This window comes from Telmatherina bonti (genome assembly GCF_933228915.1).
Source record: "Telmatherina bonti genome assembly, chromosome: 7".
NCBI lineage: Eukaryota > Metazoa > Chordata > Actinopteri > Atheriniformes > Telmatherinidae > Telmatherina > Telmatherina bonti.
Genome location: NC_136625.1, coordinates 39,326,078 through 39,340,900, shown reverse-complemented (window position 1 = coordinate 39,340,900; position 14,823 = coordinate 39,326,078). Strand labels below are relative to the sequence as shown.

At 51.7% G+C, this 14,823-nt stretch overlaps 2 protein-coding genes across 2 annotated transcripts in view; both read right to left on the bottom strand.

Annotated features, from left to right (window-relative positions):
* LOC306758592 (potassium voltage-gated channel subfamily B member 2-like) overlaps positions 1-6,380 on the bottom strand; it is a gene marked incomplete at both ends in the record, with an annotated part of 47,267 nt that extends 40,887 nt beyond the window's left edge. Inside the window, one exon of the mRNA XM_079243919.1 lies at positions 5,796-6,380. Within this exon, the coding sequence (XP_079100045.1) occupies positions 5,796-6,380 (585 nt within the window). The remainder of the gene's footprint in view (positions 1-5,795) is intronic.
* A 4,709-nt stretch (positions 6,381-11,089) lies between these two features.
* dnajb6a (DnaJ heat shock protein family (Hsp40) member B6a) overlaps positions 11,090-14,823 on the bottom strand; it is a 15,684-nt gene continuing 11,950 nt past the window's right edge. The window contains exon 8 of the mRNA XM_079243261.1: positions 11,090-12,302. Within this exon, the coding sequence (XP_079099387.1) occupies positions 12,197-12,302 (106 nt within the window). The 3' untranslated portion in view covers positions 11,090-12,196. The remainder of the gene's footprint in view (positions 12,303-14,823) is intronic.

Below are 14,823 nucleotides of genomic sequence, written 5' to 3'. Positions count from 1 at the left end.
GGATGGGATCCAGTTCTGTTAGAGGATGGGATCCAGTTCCATTAGAGGACGGGATCCGGTTCTATTAAAGGACGTGATCCGGTTCTATTAGAGGACGGGATCCGGTTCTGTTAGAGGACGGGATCCGGTTCTATTAAAGGACGGGATCCGGTTTTATTAGAGGACGGGATCCGGTTCCGTTAGAGGACGGGATCCGGTTCTATTAGAGGACGGGATCCGGTTCTGTTAGAGGACGGGATCCGGTTCCGTTAGAGGACGTGATCCGGTTCCATTAGAGGACGGGATCCGGTTCTGTTAAAGGACGGGATCCGGTTCTGTTAGAGGATGGGATCCGGTTCTGTTAGAGGATGGGATCCGGTTCTGTTAGAGGATGGGATCCGGTTCCATTAGAGGACGGGATCCGGTTCCGTTAGAGGATGGGATCCGGTTCTGTTAGAGGACGGGATCCGGTTCTGTTAGAGGACGGGATCCGGTTCTGTTAGAGGACGGGATACGGTTCCATTAGAGGACGGGATCTGGTTCTATTAAAGGACGGGATCCGGTTTTATTACAGGACGGGATCCGGTTCTGTTAGAGGATGGGATCCGGTTCCATTAGAGGACGGGATCCGGTTCTGTTAGAGGATGGGATCCGGTTCTGTTAGAGGATGGGATCCGGTTCTATTAGAGGACGGGATCCGGTTCTATTAAAAGGACGGGATCCGGTTTTATTACAGGACGGGATCCGGTTCTGTTAGAGGACGGGATCCGGTTCTATTAAAGGATGTGATCCAGTTCCATTAGAGGACGTGACTCGGTTCTATTAAAGGACGGGATCCGGTTCTATTAAAAGGACGTGACTCGGTTCTATTAAAGGACGGGATCCGGTTTTATTAAAAGGACGGGATCCGGTTCTATTAAAAGGACGGGATCCGGTTCTATTAAAAGGACGGGATCCGGTTTTATTACAGGACGGGATCCGGTTCTGTTGGAGGACGGGATCCGGTTCGATGAGAGGACAGGGTCCGGTTCTATTAGAATACGGGATCCGGTTCTGTTAGAAGACGGGGTCTGGTTCTATTAAAGGACGGGGTCCGGTTCCACCGTTGTATCGTCCACATGAACACCTCTTCTCTAATCTGCTGTTGTACTGCGCTGCTGATGTCACCAGGAGGTGGACTTCCTATTGGTTAATGTCGGAGCGGGCTGACGCAGTCACAGGCGGAGATGATCAGAGTTAATCTGCTGACGCCACAGTTCCAGCTCACATGGCGGTCTAAAGGCCACCGACGGTCTAAAGGCCACCGGCGGTCTAAAGGCCAGCGGCGGTCTAAGGAGGTCTAAAGGCCAGCGGAGGTCCAAGGAGGTCTAAAGGCCAGCGGAGGTCTAAAGGCCAGCGGCGGTCCAAGGAGGTCTAAAGGCCAGCGGAGGTCTAAAGGCCAGCGGCGGTCTAAGGAGGTCTAAAGGCCAGCGGAGGTCCAAGGAGGTCTAAAGGCCAGCGGAGGTCTAAAGGCCAGCGGCGGTCCAAGGAGGTCTAAAGGCCAGCGGAGGTCTAAAGGCCAGCGGCGGTCTAAGGAGGTCTAAAGGCCAGCGGAGGTCCAAGGAGGTCTAAAGGCCAGCGGAGGTCTAAAGGCCAGCGGCGGTCTAAGGAGGTCTAAAGGCCAGCGGCGGTCTAAGGAGGTCTAAAGACCAGCGGAGGTCCAAGGAGGTCTAAAGACCAGCAGTGGCCAGTCCCACGACTTACAGACACAATGAGCCTGAACGAAAGCCCCGCCCCCTAACAGGCAGACAGCAGACGGCCGCTGCCATGGTCGTGGCCGCTGCCTCCCCTCGGTGACCAGAAATGGAAACATTTCTCAGGTTGACGCTACGGTATGTTGGAGACATGACCACGCAGCAGAAATGATGGAATATCAACGTAGTCCGCGATGCCAACAGCAACACGTCTGGAATAAACAGCATGTCTAAAGATAGACCAGATGGCGGCCTCAGCTGTAACCCTGCAAACAAACATCTGCAAGGGGGGAGGGGTCCGGCTCTCACTGCAGACCCTCGTGGACCTGAAACCATGTGACTTTCCACGTCGGAGACTATGATCTGGTTGCCGTGGTAACAGCTGTCACGCCTCCCTCCGTCTGTCCAGCCAGCTCTCATGTCTGTCTAAGTGCTGGAGGCGAACAGAACTGGAAGCCCAGCTGGCTCCGATCTGGTCCGGTCCGCCAGAAGCAGGTTTTCCTAACGCAGCCGAGGTGTCTGGACCGAGACGAGGCCGGAGCAGAACCAGAACCCCGACCCGCAAGAGTCACTCTTCACATCCTAAACCAGCGGTCAGCAGAGGTTTCCAGTCGTCCCATCAGAGACAGCCTGACCAATGCAGAATAAACTGGTCACGTCCCAGTCTGGCCAGTAGCAGCCACTGGTCTGCTGGTGGGCTTCCAGGACCTGTAGGAAGCCTTCGTCTGCAGGTCTGGAAGGTACTGGTTTTGTGGAGGGTTGCCACAGATCTGCAACACCAGGACCAAGACCAGAACCAGAACCTCCATCAGGACCAGAACCTTCAGCAGGACCAGGACCAAGACCAGAACCAGAACCTCCATCAGGACCAGAACCTCCATCAGGACCAGGACCAAGACCAGAACCAGAACCTCCATCAGGACCAGAACCTCCATCAGGACCAGGACCAAGACCAAGACCAGGACCAGGACCAAGACCAAGACCAAGACCAGGACCAGGACCATGAGCAAGACCATGACCAGGACCAAGACCAGAACCAGAACCTCCATCAGGACCAGAATCTCCATCAAGACCAAGACCAGGACCAGGACCAAGACCAAGACCAGGACCAGGACCAAGACCAAGACCAAGACCAAGACCAAGACCAGGACCAGGACCAGGACCTCCATCAGGACCGGGACCAAGACCAGAACCAGAACCTCCATCAGGACCAGAACCTCCATCAGGACCAAGACCAAGACTAGAACCTCCATCAGGACCAGGACCAAGACCAAGACCAAGACCAGGACCAGGACCTCCATCAGGACCAGGACCAAGACCAGGACCAGGATGGGGACCGGAACCGGGACCAGGACTAGGACCAAGATCGGGACCGGGACCAGGACTAGGACTAGGACCAAGATCAGGACGAGGACTTGGACCAGGACCAAGAAAAGTATCAGGATCAACACCAGGATGTGGACCAGGATCAGAAACAGGACCAAGATGTGGACCAGGACCAGATCATAGACCAGGACCAGGACTAGGATCAGGATCGGGACCGGGACCAAGACCAGGACCAGGACAGGGAACAGGAAAAAGGAACAGGTACCAGAAGCGGAACAGGACAAGGATCAGGACCAGGGCTAGGATCAGGATCGGGACCGGGACCAAGACTAGGACAAGGAACAGGAAAAGAAACAGAAATAGGATCAGGAACAGGATCAGGACCAAGAAAAGGAAAAGGACCATGATTAGGACCAGAACCAGGACCTGGACCTAGATTAGGACCAGGAACAGGAACAGGAACAGGACCTGGATAAGGATCGGGATCAGGAAAGGGAAGGGGAACGGGAACAGGACCAAGACCAGGATTGGGACCAGGATCAGGAAAAGGACCAGAATCAGGAACAGGACCATTACCAGGATGAGGAACAGGACCAGGACCAGTAACTGGATTAGTACCAAGATCAGGACCAGGAACAGGAACAGGACTTAAATAAGGACCGGGACCAGGAAAAGGAACAAGACCTGGATAATAACCAGAAGCAGGATCAGGAACAGGACTAATACCAGGTTTAGGAACAGCACCAGGACCAGGACCTGGATTAGGACCAAGATTAGGACCACGAACAGGAACAGGACCTGGATCAGAAACAGGGCCATTACCAGGACCAGGAACAGGACTGGGATCAGGACCTGAACCAGTATCAGGATCAGGAATATGACCATTACCAAAACCAGGACCTGGACCAGGATCAGGATCAGGATCAAGATCAGGAACATGACCATTACAAGGAACAAGACCAGAACCAGAACCAGGACCTGGACCAGTATCAGGATCAGGATCAGGAATATGACCATTACCAAAACCAAAACTAAAACCAGGAACTGGACCTGTATCAGGATCAGGATCAAGATCAGGAACATGATCATTACCAGAACCGGGACCTGGACTAGAAACAGGATCAGGATTAGGAATATGACCATTACCAAAGCCAAAACCAGGACCTGGACCAGGATCAGGACCAGGACCAAGACCAGAACTAAGACCTGGACGAGGATCAGGAACATGGCCATTACCAAGACCAGAACCAGAACCAGGACCTGGACCAGGATCAGGATCAGGATCAGGAACATGACCATTACCAAAACCAGGACCTGGACCAGGATCAGGAACATGACCATTACCAGGACACGGACCACGACCTGGACCAGGATCAGGAACATGACCATTCCCAGGACCTGGACCAGGATCAGGATCAGGATCAGGAACATGACCATTACCAGGACCTGGACCAGGATCAGGATCAGGATCAGGAACATGACCATTACCAGAACCAGAACCAGGACCTGGACCAGGATCAGGAACATGACCATTACCAGAACCAGGACCTGGACCTGGACCAGGACCAGGATCAGGAACATGACCATTACCAGGACACGGACCACGACCTGGACCAGGATCAGGAACATGACCATTCCCAGGACCTGGACCAGGATCAGGATCAAGATCAGGAACATGATCATTACCAGAACCGGGACCTGGACTAGAAACAGGATCAGGATTAGGAATATGACCATTACCAAAGCCAAAACCAGGACCTGGACCAGGATCAGGACCAGGACCAAGACCAGAACTAAGACCTGGACGAGGATCAGGAACATGGCCATTACCAAGACCAGAACCAGAACCAGGACCTGGACCAGGATCAGGATCAGGATCAGGAACATGACCATTACCAAAACCAGGACCTGGACCAGGATCAGGAACATGACCATTACCAGGACACGGACCACGACCTGGACCAGGATCAGGAACATGACCATTCCCAGGACCTGGACCAGGATCAGGATCAGGATCAGGAACATGACCATTACCAGGACCTGGACCAGGATCAGGATCAGGATCAGGAACATGACCATTACCAGAACCAGAACCAGGACCTGGACCAGGATCAGGAACATGACCATTACCAGAACCAGGACCTGGACCTGGACCAGGACCAGGATCAGGAACATGACCATTACCAGGACACGGACCACGACCTGGACCAGGATCAGGAACATGACCATTCCCAGGACCTGGACCAGGATCAGGATCAGGATCAGGAACATGACCATTACCAGAACCAGAACCAGGACCTGGACCAGGATCAGGAACATGACCATTCCCAGGACCTGGACCAGGATCAGGATCAGGATCAGGATCAGGAACATGACCATTACCAGAACCAGAACCAGGACCTGGACCAGGATCAGGAACATGACCATTACCAGAACCAGGACCTGGACCTGGACCAGGACCAGGACCAGGATCAGGAACATGACCATTACCAGAACCAGGACCTGGACCAGGACCAGGATCAGGAACATGACCATTATCATTACCAGGACCAGAACCAGGACCTGGACCAGGATCAGGAACATGACCATTACCAGAACCAGGACCTGGACCTGGACCAGGACCAGGATCAGGAACATGACCATTACCAGAACCAGGACCTGGACCAGGACCAGGATCAGGAACATGACCATTATCATTACCAGGACCAGAACCAGGACCTGGACCAGGATCAGGACCCTCAGCATGTGTGGTGTTACCTTTGCAGCCACGGAGGAGCTGGGTTTCTCCAGAAGGTCCCAGAGCTGCTGGCGTTTGTCGGGACAGCAGCCCTGGTTCTCCTCCTCTCCCTCCTTGTCCCGCAGCGTCTCCGCCTCCCTCCTCAGCTCCTCGTTCATCTGCTCCTTCTTCTGGTGGTAGCGCGCCTGGCAGCAGGACTCCAGGTAGATCTCGTCGATGCCCCAGTAGTCCAGCTCCTGGCCGAAGGACAAGGCGCACATCTCCTCCATCATGTGCAGCTTCCCGGTGCGGTAGAAGTTGAGGATGGAGGAGAAGGCCACCGGGTGCCGGTCGAAGAAGTACTCGTTGTCGGGGAGGCTGTAGTCGTCGCAGATCTCCAGCAGCGACTCGTGGGTGTTGCAGTCTCTAAGCCGGCCCAGGCGGGTCCGTGGCAGCCGGTCCAGCGTTCTCCACAGAACCTCGTGAGAGAGACCCCCTACGTTGAGCTGGACCCGCCGGGACCGGGCTTTGGTGCGGATGATGTCGATGGGCTCAGGGGGGAGGGCGGGGGTGGTGGTGGGGCGGGGGGTGACTTTAGGAGTGCTGAAGTTGACCCGGTCCGCCATGTCTGGTCTGTCGGCGGCGCCGCCTCACCAGCTCGGTGTGTGTGAGAGAGAGAGAGAGAGGGAAACTCGTCCAAATCAACCTGATGACGTTGGAGAAGAGAGGGGGGCGGTCTGGGGAGGGTCTCCCGGGTCCACGAGGCTCACCTGGATCTGCTCAGGCCGCCAGAGTCCAGGAGATCCATGTCTGCAAAAACATCAGAGAAGTCTGATCAGAATCACCTTCATCCTGTCCCACAGGCCCAGAACCTGGACCAGAACCTGGAACAAGGTCTGGGCCCAGAATCTGGACCAGAACCTGGACAAGAGCCTGGACTGGAAACTGGAGCCAGAATCTGGACCCAAACCTAGACCAGGGTCTGGACCCAGAGCCTGGACTGGAACGTGGAACCAAAATCTGGAACCACAGCCAGGACCGGAGCCTGGAACCAGAACCTGGACTCAAACCCTGGACCCAAATCTGGACCTAGAGCCTGGACTGGAACCTGGAACCACAGCCAGAATTGGTGCCTGGAACCAGAATCTAGAACCAGAGCAAGGACTGGAGTCTGGGACCTGAATCTGGAACCAGAGCCAGGAGCCAGAGCCAGAACTGGAATCAACAACCATAAACAGGACCTAGAGCCTGGAACCAGAATCCGGAACAAGAATCTGGAACCAGATTCTGGAAACCAGAATCTGGAACCTGAGCCTGAAACCAGAATCTGGAACCAGAGCCAGGAACCAGATGAGTCCACATGGGTCCAGGTGAGTCCACATGGGTCCAGGTGAGTCCACATGCGTCCTGGTGAGTCCACATGAGTCCAGGTGAGTCCACATGGGTCCAGGTGAGTCCACATGCGTCCTGGTGAGTCCACATGAGTCCTGGTGTGTCAACATGAGTCCTAGTGAGTCCACATGAGTCCAGGTGAGTCCACATGAGTCCTGGTGACTCTACATGAGTCCAGGTGAGTCCACATGAGTCCTGGTGAGTCCACATGAGTCCAGGTGAGTCCACATGAGTCCTGGTGACTCTACAGGAGTCCTAGTGAGTCCACATGAGTCCTGGTGAGTCCAGGTCCGTGCAGGATCCTGGATTAATGACAAAGAAGAGAATGCCTTCCTGACGGAGATTATCTGTACAGATTATCGGTTTCCTGATCTCCCAACGCATCAGACCTGCTTCTGAACGGCGCCGAGCTGCTGAGAATGAAACGGATCTCCAGACATCATAACCGGTTGAAGAACATCTTCTCTGTTTCCGTCTTTTACTCTTATTTACAGCCCAAAACTTTAGGGGGGAAAACCTTCATCTATCAGAAGACGGTCTGGTCCAATCTTTCTTTTAGAGAACCATGAGACAGGATATCCGTCCTGGGGGACAGGTAGTCCTAGTCCCCGTCCTGGGGAACAGGAAGTCCCTGTTCCCGTCCTGGAGGACAGGAAGTCCTGGTCCACGTCCTGGGGAACAGGAAGTCCCTGTTCCCGTCCTGGAGGACAGGAAGTCCTGGTCCACGTCCTGGGGAACAGGAAGTCCCTGTTCCCGTCCTGGGGGACAAGAAGTCCTGGTCCACGTCCTGGGGAACAGGAAGTCCCTGTTCCCGTCCTGGGGGACAAGAAGTCCTGGTCCACGTCCTGGGGAACAGGAAGTCCCTGTTCCCGTCCTGGGGGACAGGTAGTCCCCGTCCTGGGGAACAGGTAGACCCTGTTCCCGTCCCGGGGAACAGGAAGTCCTGGTCCACGTCCTGGGGAACAGGAAGTCCCTGTTCCCGTCCCGGGGAACTGGAAGTCCTGGTCCACGTCCTGGGGGACAGGAAGTCCTGGTCCACGTCCTGGGGGACAGGAAGTCCCTGGTCCACGTCCTGGGGAACAGGAAGTCCTGGTCCACGTCCCGGGGAACAGGAAGCCCTGGTCCATGTCCTGGGGAACAGGAAGCCCTGGTCCACGTCCTGGGGAACAGGAAGTCCCTGTTCCCGTCCCGGGGAACTGGAAGTCCTGGTCCACGTCCTGGGGGACAGGAAGTCCTGGTCCACGTCCTGGGGAACAGGAAGCCCTGGTCCACGTCCTGGGGAACAGGAAGCCCTGGTCCATGTCCTGGGGGACAGGAAGCCCTGGTCCACGTCCTGGGGAACAGGAAGCCCTGGTCCATGTCCTGGGGGACAGGAAGTCCTGGTCCACGTCCTGGGGGACAGGAAGTCCTGGTCCACGTCCTGGGGAACAGGAAATCCCTGTTCCCGTCCTGGAGGACAGGAAGTCCTGGTCCACGTCCTGGGGAACAGGTAGTCCCTGTTCCCGTCCCGGGGAACAGGAAGCCCTGGTCCACGTCCTGGGGGACAGGAAGTCCCCGTTCCCTTCCTGGGGGACAGGAAGTCCTGGTCCATGTCCTGGGGAACAGGAAGCCCTGGTCCAGGTCCTGGGGACAGGAAGTCCTGGTCCACGTCCTGGGGGGCAGGAAGTCCCTATTCCCGTCCCGGGGGGAAAGGAAGTCCCCGTTCTCTTCCTGGGGGGCAGGAAGTCCCGTCCTGGGGGACAGGTAGTCCTGGGACTGATTGTGTAACCCTAAATCCCCGCCGCGTCATCGCGGCTCAGGTTAATTATAGACCTTCTATCTCCTCCTGGGACATTAAAGGACATGTCTACGTCAGGAAGCGAGCTCGCGCTGAGAGTCTGTCCTCATCAACCTGCCAACATCAGAATAAATTTTCTGGTTCGGTCCACTACCCAGAACCAAAACCTGAAGAGGTCCGGGAAGGACTCTGCCTTCCGTCCTGTCGGAGCGGAGCTCCCTGTGACCAGGGTCGGGTCTTAATCACCTTAGAAAGCGGTTCTGACCCGCTCCTGTCTCACAGTAAAACAAGAGTCGGTCCGGTTCGGTCTGCTGAGTTAAGTTTCCCATGAACTTTCTTTGTGGCTGAGGTGGACCAGAAGCTGTCCGGGTCGTACCTGTGTGAGATGCGGTGAGAAGTGTGTCCTCCCACCCCGTGGCTCGGTGTCCCGCAGCTGATGGCTGAGTCCCGCAGCTGGAGGTCCGCGCGGCGCGGAGAGAAGGAAGGAGTGAACCCGCCGGCCCCGCGCGCAGGGAGAGAAGGGATGAGAGGAGATAATTGGATTGAGGAGAGCTCAGATCAACAGCTCCTTTATTTCAGCAACCTGCAGCAGAGAGAAGCTCCTCTCACGCCCCCTCACAGATAAAGCACGTCTCCATGTTCCACTGTGTTCTGCTCCGCCGCAGGTTCGAAGCCCGACAGACACATCAGGAGGCGACCAGGAGGTTCGGTGTCAGGCAACCGGACTATGCAAGATTCTGCACCACAATCCAAATTAAAATGGATTAGGAGAAATGTTTCTTCATTTTCACAGCATACATGCATTTTTTTGTCATAAATAAAATGAATAATAAAAAATCCAAACTGCACTTTCTTCTTTGACTATTCACTTTGTTACTCATTAAGATAAAGAAAGGGACATTTAACATTTCATTTAGTAAAATATGACCCACAAATAGGCACCACAATTCAGTTTGAATGGAAAAAATGCAGAAAAGCTTTTTCATTTCAGCATCACAGCTGCATCATTTGACTCCTACATAAAACGATTATTAGACCATCCAGACTGCCCGTTTTATGACAACTAAAACCAAAACAAAAAGCACATCGCTGTTTCCTTTTCATGTCTACACTGCAAAAACTGCTGCAAAATTCTCTCTGGAGTGGCAGCGCCCTGCTCCTTCTGTGCACGCTGGAGATCCCGCAGCTCTCAGAAGGGATGATACCTGCTGTCTGTGACACCTTCCAGCCACACAGGACCAAGCCAGCCATCACAGCCGCCACGCCGCTGTAAAGTGGAAAACATGATGACCTTCTTTGTGTGGATTTAAGAGCAGATATGTAAGGCTGGAGGACCAGTGAACGCTGAAAGAAACTCAAATTCTCCCCCGAAGGAGACTCGAACCAGTGACCTTTACGATCTGATTGGCTCCCCTGCTAAGCCAACCAAAGACTGTCTTGCTGGTGCTTATTTCCCTGCTGCTTGATCGTTTTCTACAGTTAACATCCCGATGTCTTGAATCATTTGTTGTCTCACGCCATACTGTCGTCGGCAGATTGATTTGGTTTGCTTCAGCATCATTTTCATATTTCATATGTTGCAAGTAAGAGAACATATCAGCAGATAAAACATGGATCAAACCAATTTAATTACTTTTACTACTAAACTTTTGAACATATGTGCAAAAGAAAACAAACCCTTCAACAAAACAGATTCAAACTGTAGACAACCTTTTCCTGAAGGCAGCTGCCTTTACATTATTATTACAAGATTATGCCGTTTTTGTACATTTTTATACGAATGACTTTTCTATTCATAATTTTTATTTAAGATATTGACTTTGTCTTTATTTCTATTTTATTCTTATCAGTAATGCAAAAATTTTCATTCTCAACGTCGCTGTATTCAAACCACCTCACACAAGATTATTATCATAATGCCTTTTGCATTAATAATAATAATAATAATAATAATGATAATAATAATAAATTATTATTACTATTAATTATTATTATATGATCTGGTCTGAAGAGTGTCATGTGAAACAGAAATGTTACAGCATGAAGGTGTAACAGAATCAATGCTGAGCAGCAGAAACTAAAATTGGAAACGTCATTGATCTGAAGCAGCGATGGAAAAGAAGCGCCAGGCGATATTTGAGCATCCTGACAGGATGGAAACCCAGATTTATTTCCAGAGTACACAAAGTTCTTCATTTACAGAATGCCTTTTGTCACGTGTGCATCATGATGCAGCTTCAACATTTAGAATAAAATTCAGCATGCAAATAATAAATAAAAACACATTTTAACGGAAAAAAAAATCTGGAATCCATCCAGCTGACTTTACATTTATTATTCTTTTTAAGTAAAATTAAAAAAAAAAAAAAAAAGAATCTTGACAGAAAGTAAATGAGAGAGGGTGAGGTGAGACTTGTGGAGGGGGAGGTGGAGTGGAGTGAATTAACTTCTTTTCAATTCCCAAAACTTTATAAAACAAGAGCTCTTTTTTCCTCCTGAAAATTACGTGTTAGCCTGGACACCGCAGTCCGGTTAGCTAACAGAAACCCGCCATGGTCAAGTTAGCTAACAGAACCACACCGCGGTCTGGTTAGCTAACAGAAACCCGCCATGGTCAAGTTAGCTAACAGAACCACACCGCGGTCTGGTTAGCTAACAGAAACCCGCCATGGTCAAGTTAGCTAACAGAACCACACCGCGGTCCGGTTAGCTAACAGAATCACGCCACGGTCCAGCTAGCTAACAGAACCACACCGCAGTCCAGTTAGCTAACAGAACCACGCCGCGGTCCAGTTAGCTAACAAAACCACGCCGCGGCCCGGTTAGCTAACAGAATCACGCTGCGGTCTGGTTAGCTAACAGAACCACGCCGCGGTCCGGTTTGCTGTCGGAACCACGTCAAGGTCCGGTGATTCTTCAGAACCATTCCAAGGTCCCAGTAAGAGCGACTGAGCCACATCTTGAGCCAGAACACCAGGACCGGTCCAAAAAACGAAAAATGGAACCGAATGATGCATAAAAATGTCCAAGTCGTGGAATATGGATCATGGAGAAATGGGAGTCAGTGATGGGAGGGGGCACAGGGGTCTGCAGGGTTGGAGGGGGATCATTGGGGGGAAGGAGGTGTGGATCCGGGGGTTGGTCCGTGGGACTGGACAGAACTCAAGCATTTACATCAGACTAACAGCAAAACACCAGTTCTTTTGTCTGGAGCTCCAGCTCATCGGGCTGGTTGTGCCAAGGTATCATCTCCACCGGAACCGGGTCCGGTCCTCACTTGTGTTCCAGTCGCAGTAGCTGTTCCCTCCCGTTAATGGTCAACGACCGCAGGTGGCCATCCTCCTCTATCTCCACCCGCTCCTGACCGTTCTCCACAACCCTGGAGGAAGAGACAGGGGGGTTAGACCTCCGTTTGACAAAACCGAGGCCTGATTCTGTCAGCGGCAGGCCCGTTTCTCAGAGAACAGACTCGGTTGTGCTTTAGGAAAGCAGTAAGATTTGTAAAAAGTCATTTGTCATAGAATGAGATTTAGACAACATCTGTGGAACAAGGACTCGGTGGTCACCGGACAACCTAAAAACCCAAAACCCTCAAACCTGATAGTACTCTGATCCAGTTTGATCCGGTTGGACCACAAAGCCCTACAGATTCCCTTCATGGGGGAAACATACCAACGGTTTCATTGTGCTCCAGGAGTTAAACTTTAACCTGGACGGGACTCATCAGGACCCAGATCAGGACTGATCGGGACAGAATGTCAAAGAAATGGAGGCAAAATACTGGATCAGGTCCTGGAGTTTCCCTGTTTTTGTCCCAGAAGTACAGGACGTGGCAGAATATCTGCCATGTCTACATAAAGATAAAACGTCTTCCAGACCAGCGATGATGATGATGAAGATGACTAATGCAGGAGGGATCAGAGCTTCTGGGGCTGGGATTCATATCCATCACTTCTCACTAAGAAGCAGCAGCGTGCTTCAGGTTGTAACCAGACCTTGTTTCATGTATTTTATCTGTTCTAAAACATGTTATAAAATAACAGGTAACATGTCTGGATGGCGTTCCTGTGCGTCTGTCCCGACCCATGCTTCTGCTAGAAAACAGCTCCACAACAGCTCTCCACTCCTGGATGAATAATGTTCCATGTGTAGAAAGTCTCCTTTCTCCTCCTGAACAGGTTAAACTTGACCTCTGACCACCAACATCTGATTGCTTCATCCACAACTTGTGAAGAAATGCAGTCAAAAAAAAGAGGAAGAGGAGGGAAACAAACACCTCAGCTCTGTTGGGATCATGTCCAACTGGAGTAGAGAAATCCAGATCTTTGTGTAAGGTTGCGGTAACGTATTGTGTCATTCCCTGTTTCCCTAGCGTGTGTCACTGCGGATTGCTACGAGCCGTTGGCTCCTTTAACTTCTTTCTAACTTCTATCTATTGTTAACCAACCACTCACTTTAGCGCACAATATCTTCCCAAACCACTGTTCTATATATTGCATTTATTTTCGGGATCTTTGGCTTTCTGTTTACTGACATAAACAGCTCAAGCACTCGGTTTTAGCATGGCTGCTAGCTCTCTTCCCACACCCCGGTCCCCTGCCTTTTCTTGCTCGGTGTGTCTGATGTTTAGCTACTCCTCCGCCTCCTTTAGTGATAACGGTAGGTGTATTAAGTGTAGCAGCTTGGCAGCTTTGGAGGCGAGGCTCTGTGAGTTAGAAGCCCAGCTCCGCACTCAGTTAGGGAAGCAGTTAGTCAGCAAGCCCCCATTAGCCAGTGCGGCGCTACCAGCCAGGGCAGCTAGCGGTCCCTCAGCAGTTCCCGCGCAGCCGGGAGCCGAGGCGGGCTGGACGACGGTCAGGCGGAAGCGTAGCCCCAAACCAAAACCCACTGGCCACCACCGACCTGTTCACGTTTCTAACAGATTTTCCCCGCTCGGCGACACACCCGCTGAGGCAGAAACCCTGATTATAGGTAGTTCCATAGTCAGAAACGTGGCTCTAGAGACACCGGGGACCATAGTCAAATGCATTCCTGGGGCCAGAGCGGGCGACGTTGAATCGTATTTGAAACTGCTGGCTAAGGCTAAACGTAAATACCGTAAGATTGTAATTCACGTCGGCGGTAACGACACCCGGTTACACCAAGCGGAGGTCACTAAAATGAATGTTGCTTCGGTGTGTAACTTTGCCAAGAGCATGTCGGACTCCGTAGTTTTCTCTGGTCCCTTGCCAAATTTAATCAGCGATGACATGTTTAGCCGCATGTCATCCTTCAACCGCTGGTTGTCTAGGTGGTGTCCCGATAACAACGTGGGTTTTATAGATAATTGGAGCGCTTTTTGGGGAAAGCCTGGTCTTATTAGGAGAGATGGCATCCATCCCACGTTGGATGGAGCCGCTCTCTTATCTAGCAATATGGACTCTTTTGTTAGTCAGCTAAATTGACAACTCAGGGTTGGGACCAGGAGGCAGAATTGTAGTCCTACACACTTTTCTGCAGCTTCCCACCTGCCGCCGCCCACCCAAAACCCCATTCTGACCTTATACAACTCCCCAGCAGTAAGAATTGAACAACACAAAAACACTTCTGGGGTTAATAATGGAAACCTCCTAAAAATAAAAACAATGGATCTAATAAAATCTGAAAATAAGACAATAAAGTGTGGCCTACTGAATATCAGATCCCTCCCAAATAAGTCTTTATTAGTCAATGACTTGATTTATTCTGTCTTACGGAAACCTGGTTACAGCAAGAGGATTATGTTAGTATTAATGAAGCTACGCCAGCTAACTATTTAAACTTTCACATTCCTAGAACTACAGGCAGAGGTGGAGGTGTTGCAGCTATTTTTCAGTCAGAATTATTAATTAATCCTAAGATCAAAACTAACTATAAATCCT